The sequence below is a fragment of the Triticum dicoccoides genome, chromosome 7A (assembly GCF_002162155.2).
Source record: "Triticum dicoccoides isolate Atlit2015 ecotype Zavitan chromosome 7A, WEW_v2.0, whole genome shotgun sequence".
In the NCBI taxonomy this organism is placed as follows: Eukaryota; Viridiplantae; Streptophyta; class Magnoliopsida; order Poales; family Poaceae; genus Triticum; species Triticum dicoccoides.
The window spans coordinates 457072696-457080437 of NC_041392.1; the positions used below are offsets into that span (position 1 = coordinate 457072696).

The following is a 7742-nucleotide window of genomic DNA, read 5'->3' on the forward strand; positions in this document are numbered from 1 at the left end:
ACGCGATGAAGAATGGCACTGGAGCAAACTGTGGTGCTATTACTCATGAAATCATAGCCAGGGCTAGCAGTTTTATTTCTTGTGTAATTAGCCATGAGTTCAAAACCTCGAATGTGGCTCATAATCTCGCAAAGTATACATTAGCTTTAGAGTTTGGCCGTCATATCTGGTTAGGCCAACACGGTGATATTGTTTTTATTCATGTAACCATCATGGCATCGTAATAAAGCTTTGCGAGATTGTAAAAAAACTAAAAAAATAATCATTAATAAAAAAGCAATCCTCTTAAAAAATGCCATGCTATAAAAAATAAAACTGCCATGTGAGAAAATGAAGAACAATCAGGAGTTCGGTATTGGAATATATATGTGGCATTTTAAACACAAAATATTCACAAAGTCCCTCTCAGCCTAGCGGCGATGGGCGGTCAAGCTTGCAGACGGGGTCGTGGGGGTCGATCCCTTGCCTCGCGTTTTCTTTTAAAGAGCGTTCACCAGAAGCAGCTGAGCAGCGAACTACGCCAGCAATCCTCCATGGCGTCGGCTGTGCTCGGAGATTCATGCAACGGTAGGGAGACCGTTCGCTGGGGTTAGCCCCGTGACGAACTGTCGCCAGATAATACTCCTAGTTATTATAGTTTTTTGTTTAAGTTTGCACGACCTGCGCAGCTTGGGTACAAGGTGGAATTGAATTGTCTCCCGTGGGACTACAACGAATTTGCGGCAAAACTTGATGCTGGGCTCCGTGGAACCGCATGCGAGGCATCTCGTGACGCATACTGTTCCTTTCCGTGCATGGTGTCGTGCTGGACGGGCACAGCAAGAGTGACCACTGAGGCACTGACCACCTAATTTTGCTGCATGCATGCGCTCACTCACGTGGCCGGGGCCAATTGTCTCATCCGCTGGGTTGTCCATACCGCAATCGTTGGAGCCTACCAGTATTCCATACGTATTTACAAATAATGTTCATGACAATAGAGGAGTTGTCAGATGCTTGTTGCTGCTGACAACAACACAACCACGAACATTCTATTGGTATGAGCCAAGTTTTGATACGTAGTTAAACCAGATGATTGTGATCTGACGGCGAATTACTGCGCCTTCTGCTTTATGTACGCTTTAATTTGCCATGGAACAATGTCCGGGAAGAGGTGCCACGGGACAGTGGCATAATGCACAGCAAGAGACATATTCCTCCCTCCATGGGAGAATGCCAGAATGGGGTGGCGTCAATCTTTGATTCTCTTCTGCAATCTCTTCCCAAAGCGGACAGGAAAGGTAAAGCTGATGCTTTCCCCTGAATTAGCAACCCCACATAAAAGGAAAAGGAAAAGATTCCCCTTATTGCACAATTGATTCAATCGCATTTGAAAATTTGTGCTCCCCTGACCTAACAGTGGTAATTAAGCACTGTACATCATAAAAAAATTAATAATACTAAACATACAAAGAGTTGCATGCAATTACACGCTGGCTAGAATTTTTTTCATCTACTAACCAATCACAAACTTGTCCCCCCCCCTGATATTCAGGGGGTGGGCCGCCTCCCCACCTATTGACCAATCAAATTAACCATTTTTGTAAAAGCTTGTAACTCGTTTGTACATGTAGCATTACTCTAAAAAAAATAGTGGTAATTAAGCACATTATATGGTTATGTAAGAATGCTAAGTTACTAACCAGCAAGAGCAAGGTTCCAAACTTATGTGTACTATCCCTACATTACAACGCCAACGTACAAGAAACAATAGTGCTTCTAGTACTGTCTTGTGCAAATTTTGACCATCATTTTCTAACCCTGCACAGGCACAATTATGCTGCTCCATCAGTGTCTCTAGTCACGCGCACCACACCCAAATCAATCAAACGTTCTTCTCAGAAAGTTAGGAAGAGAAGAACTAAAACACGACAAGAAGAACAAAAGTGATCCAGAAAAGATGGCAAGCTGAAAACCTACTCACTGCTTTTTCCCTTTCATCTTCTTTTACTTCGAAAATTCTCATATCTTGTCTGTAATAAATAATAATTCCTACTAGGTAAGCACAAGAATAATGGATGTATGCAATGCGTGCCCACCAAAGAATCAACTACCTAGCTACAGTAACAAATCGACCCAGAAAGCCCGGTGTACACAGAAAGATTTCAGTTTCTTTGCAAGTTGCATTGTGTGGTGGTTTGAGAATTGGGTTTGGATGCATGGTGGTGTGTGTTGCTAGGGTGACCTCTTCTTGCGGAGGACGACCTCGGTGTCCAGGCCGAAGGCGTCGACCTTGGAGACCCTGACCACCTCCGACCGCCGGAAGAGCGCGAGCAGGCCGTGGACGTCGAGCAGGTCGTTGGCGGAGTACTTGTCCCCGCGGCGGTGCACCGCGACGTGCAGCACGGCGACGCCGCCCGGGCGCAGCGTGCGCTCGATCTCGGCGACGAAGCGGTCCGGGTAGAGCGCGTGGTCGAAGACGTTGGAGAACTCGAAGTCGAAGGCGGCGTCGGCGAAGGGCTGCGCGTGGAAGTCGCCCCTGACGACGAGCGGCGGCGCCGGGGCGAGGTCGATGCCGACGGCGTCGGAGACGCCGACGAGGCGCAGCGCGGCGACCTCCTGGCCGAGGCGCGCGCCGACGCAGAGCGCGCGGGAGGCGTTGGAGAGGAGGCCCTCGGCCTGGAGGGCCCGGAAGGCGCGCGCGAAGGCGTCGACCTTGCGGCGCCAGTCGCGGGTGGCCCAGACGCGGCGGAGGCGCGGGTCGAGGGTCTTGTTGAGCTGGTGGCGCAGGTAGTCGTCGTAGGAGCGGAAGGCGGCGCCGCGGCGCATGCGGATGTGCGGGTTGGGCGGGGAGGCGCGGGCGGCCGCGGCGTCGGGGAGGGGAGGGGCCGAGGAGGAGGAGTAGCCGTAGAGGAGGAGGAGGGAGAGGAAGGGGATCGAGAGGAGGAGGAGCGGGCGGACGAGGAGGAGGGCGCGGGGCTTGGCATCGGCGGGCATGGCGGCGACGGGGAGGGAGGGGGCGCGAGTTAATGTGGCGAGGCGGTGGGCGCGGGTTGGAGGCGGTGGTTTTGTTCTGTTGGATAGAACAAGAATTACGTGCGAGTTGGGGCGCGTGGGTCGGCCGGCCGCGGGCCTCTCGGTCGGATGGAATGACGACCTGTACGCCGCCACGTCGGAGACCGCCCCTCTATGGGGCAAAATTTCGTGTTTTGACCTTTTTTTATATCAATTCAGAATTTGATTTCGGTTGAAATCAATTCAGGGTCCCTGACGACAGACTATCAACCTTACCGCCAGCATCCCTGGTGGTAGGGTGCGAGTAGTTATTTCGTCCGACCCCGTGCCCCTATCCATCTCCCCGCCCCTCCTCCTCCCCCGTCGGCAGTTTCTTCTTTCTCACCTCGCCCCTCTCTCCCTCTCTCATCTCCTCCACTTTCCCTCGATCTTCATCGTTTTTGCGGATCGAGATGGTCCCGAAGAGAGAAACATAAGCTCCTCTGATCCCTCCAAGTAGTTTTTGCAAACTTGCTTCCGATTCGACGCATTACTTGCTTGAAATCCCTCATATTTTTGTAGATTAGAATTTTTTCCACCTATGATTGTTTTAGCTTGATTGTAGTTCTAGTTCTTAGTTCTTTAGTAACTAGTGGTATTGAATATGAACTCTAATCAATAGTTCATATGTTAGTGTGAAGATGAACCCTAGTTCATAATTTTTTTTGCTAAAAAATTATGATGTAATGCATGTGGGGACTTGTTTTGTTTTATGATGCATGTTGATACGATGATATGAAGATGTTGTTTGGAGAAAATACATTCAAGATAAACTCTATTTCAAAAAAAATTGTTAAAAAAATGAAGATATGATGCATGTTGGAGGATTTTATTTTGATATGATGCATGTTGATATGATGTGATCCATCATGTGTAGTAGATGTTGATGGAGGAATATGTTTAAGATGAACCCTAGTTCATGTAATTAAGAAATTTTATTTTTTGTTTATGTATGCCTATGCGTATGATGCTTTTCTTTATGAAATTTTATTAAGGCGGGCACCTCTTGCGGACAACATCGGCCCACGGTACTCCATGCTTGACTACGCATTCGACAAGGGTCATCGTGCCCGTTTCATAGAGAACGGAGTGGTAAGTAATATGAAGGAAATATTGATCAAAATTTTCGGATTGATGAAAATAAGTTCCTAACTTTTGCAGTCCACTTTTTGACAGATGCTCCAGCCACTCCGCATGAGGGGTCACGGGGTTGCCGGGAATATGGACTACGACGAGCGCTACGCGCCGTACTTCAAGAGAGCCCGACTGTTGGGTTTCGTGTTGTAGTTCAAGCATCAGCCACCGACGCTCGTCCACGCAGCTCTGACAGCTTTGATTGACCAGTGGCGACCGGAGACCCATTCTTTCCATCTCCCATGCGGGGAGATGACGGTGACCCTAGAGGATTGGTCGACGATTACTACCATGCCGATTGAGGGTCAAGCACTCACCGGGCTGAAGGAAATATGCCCTAGAGGCAATAATAAAGTTGTTATTTATATTTCCTTATATCATGATAAATGTTTATTATTCATGCTAGAATTGTATTAACCGGAAACTTAGTACATGTGTGAATACATAGACAAACAGAGTGTCACTAGTATGCCTCTACTTAACTAGCTCATTAATCAAAGATGGTTAAGTTTCCTAACCATATACATGAGTTTTCATTTGATGAACGGGATCACATCAATAGAGAATGATGTGATTGACTTGACCCATCCGTTAGCTTAGCACTATGATCGTTTAGTTTATTGTTATTGCTTTTGTTGGGGAACGTAGCATAAATTCAAAATTTTCCTACGTGTCACCAAGATCTATCTATGGAGTCATCTAGCAACGAGGGAGGAGTGGATCTACATACCCTTGTAGATCGCGTGCGGAAGCGTTCAAGAGAACGGGGTTGATGGAGTCGTACTCGTCGTGATCCAAATCACCGATGATCCTAGCGCCGAACGGACGGCACCTCCGCGTTCAACACACGTACGAAGCAGCAACGTCTCCTCCTTCTTGATCCAGCAAGGGGGGAGGAGAGGTTGATGGAGATCCAGCAGCACGACGGCGTGGTGGTGGAAGTAGCAGGATTCCAACAGGGCTTCGCCAAGCGCTGCGGGAGGAGGGAGATGTGTCATGGGAGGGAGAGGGAGGCGCCAGGGCTTAGGGTTGGTGCTGCCCTCCCTTTCCCCCACTATATATAGGGCCAAGGGAGAGGGGGGGGGGGCGCAGCCTTGGCCCTTCCTCCAAGGAAGGGTGCGGCCAGGGAGGAGTCCCTCCTCGCCAAGGCACCTCGGAGGTGCCTTCCCCTTTTAGGACTCTTCCTTTTCCTCTTCTCTTGGCGCATGGGCCTCTTGGGGCTGGTGCCCTTGGCCCATATAGGCCAAGGCGCACCCCCTACAGCCCATGTGGACCCCCGGGACCCTTCCGGTGGTCCCGGTACAATACCGGTGACCCCGAAACTTGTCCCGATGGCCGAAATAGCACTTCCTATATATAATTCTTTACCTCCGGACCATTCCGGAACTCCTCGTCACGTCCGGGATCTCATCCGGGACCCCGAACAACTTTCTGGTTACCGCATACTAATATCTCTATAACCCTAGCGTCACCGAACCTTAAGTGTGTAGACCCTACGGGTTCGGGAGACATGCAGACATGACCGAGATGACTCTCCGGTCAATAACCAACAGCGGGATCTGGATACCCATGTTGGCTCCCACATGTTCCACGATGATCTCATCGGATGAACCACGATGTCAAGGACTTAATCAATCCCGTATACAATTCCCTTTGTCTAGCGGTACGATACTTGCCCGAGATTCGATCGTCGGTATCCCGATACCTTGTTCAATCTCGTTACCGGCAAGTCTCTTTACTCGTTCCGTAACACATCATCCTGTGATCAACTCCTTGATCACATTATGCACATTATGATGATGTCCTACCGAGTGGGCACAGAGATACCTCTCCGTCACACGGAGTGACAAATCCCAGTCTCGATTCGTGCTAACCCAACAGACACTTTCAGAGATACCTGTAGTGTACCTTTATAGCCACCCAATTACGTTGTGACGTTTGGCACACCCAAAGCACTCCTACGATATCCGGGAGTTGCACAATCTCATGGTCTAAGGAAATGATACTTGACATTAGAAAAGCTTTAGCGAACGAACTACATGATCTTTGTGCTAGGCTTAGGATTGGGTCTTGTCCATCACATCATTCTCCTAATGATGTGATCCCGTTATCAAGGACATCCAATGTCCATGGTCAGGAAACCGTAACCATCTATTGATCAATGAGCTAGTCAACTAGAGGCTTACTAGGGACATGGTGTTGTCTATGTATCCACACATGTATCTGAGTTTCCTATCAATACAATTCTAGCATGGATAATAAACGATTATCATGAACAAGGAAATATAATAATAACCAATTTATTATTGCCTCTAGGGCATATTTCCAACAGTCTCCCACTTGCACTAGAGTCAATAATCTAGTTCACATCGCCATGTGATTAACACTCAAGGTCACATCCCCATGTGACTAACACCCAAAGAGTTTACTAGAGTCAATAATCTAGTTCACATTACCATGTGATTAACACTCGATGAGTTCTGGGTTTGATCATGTTATGCTTGTGAGAGATGTTATAGTCAACGGGTCTGAATCTTTCAGATCCGTATGTACTTCGCAAATCTCTATGTCATCTTGTAGATGCAGCTATTACGCTATATTTGGAGCCATTTCAAATAACTGTTCTACTTGGAGCTATTCTAAATTGTTACTCCATTATACGTATCCGGTATCTCTAGTCAGAGCTATCCGGATAGGTGTTAAGCTTGCATCGACGTAACCCTTTACGACGAACTCTTTTACCACCTCCATAATCGAGAAAATTCCTTAGTCCACAAGTTACTAAGGATAACTTTGACCGCTGTCCTGTGATCCATTCTTAGATCACTCTTGTACCCCTTGACTGACTCATGGTAAGCACATTTCAGGTGCGGTACACAGCATAGCATACTGTAGAGCCTATGTCTTAAGCATAGGGGACGACCTTCGTCCTTTCTCTCTATTCTGCCGTGGTCGAGCTTTAAGTCTTAACTTCATACCTTACAACTCAGGCAAGAACTCCTTCTTTGACTGATCCATCTTGAACACCTTCAAGATCATATCAAGGTATGTGCTCATTTGAAAGTACCATTAAGCGTTTTGATCTATCCTTATAGATCTTGATGCTCAATGTTCAAGTAGCTTAATCCAGGCTTTCCATTGAAAAATACTTTCCAAATAACCCTATATGCTTTCCAAAAATTCTACGTCATTTCTGATCAACAATATGTCAACAACATACACTCATCAGAAATTCTATAGTGCTCCCACTCACCTTTTTGGAAATACAAGTTTCTCATAAACTTTGTATAAACCCAAAATCTTTGATCATCATCAAAGCATACATTCCAACTCCGAGATGCTTACTCCAGTCCCTAGAAGGATTGCTGGAGCTTTGCATACTTATTAGCATCTTTCAGGATTGACAAAACCTTCCGGTTTGTATCACATACAACCTTTCCTCAAAAAAACATCGAGGAAACAATGTTTTGACATCCTATCTGCAAGATTTCATAAATAATGCAGTAATCGCTAATATAATTCCAACAGACTCTTAGCATCGCTACGAGTGAGAAAATCTCATCGTAGTCAACTCC

General features: G+C 47.2%; 1 protein-coding gene across 1 annotated transcript; it reads right to left on the reverse strand.

Moving 5' to 3' along the window:
- Positions 1-1929: 1929 nt before the first annotated feature.
- On the reverse strand, positions 1930-3333 carry LOC119333542. The gene is made up of 2 exons (XM_037606405.1): positions 3266-3333; positions 1930-3166 (listed from the first exon to the last, which is right to left on the reverse strand). The coding sequence occupies exons 1-2, from the start codon at positions 3331-3333 to the stop codon at positions 2215-2217; spliced, it is 1020 nt and encodes a 339-aa protein (XP_037462302.1). The 3' UTR covers positions 1930-2214.
- Between the last annotated feature and the right edge of the window lie 4409 nt (positions 3334-7742).

What these genes read in the sequence shown, in the direction of transcription:
- LOC119333542 (XM_037606405.1), bottom strand. Translation starts at nt 3,333, where the DNA reads ATGGATAGGGGCACGGGGTCGGACGAAATAACTACTCGCACCCTACCA. An exon ending in CCAGGGATGCTGGCGGTAAG is followed by an intron (nt 3,167 to 3,265) that starts GTTGATAGTCTG and finishes TTTGCCCCATAG; the next exon opens with AGGGGCGGTCTCCGACGTGG.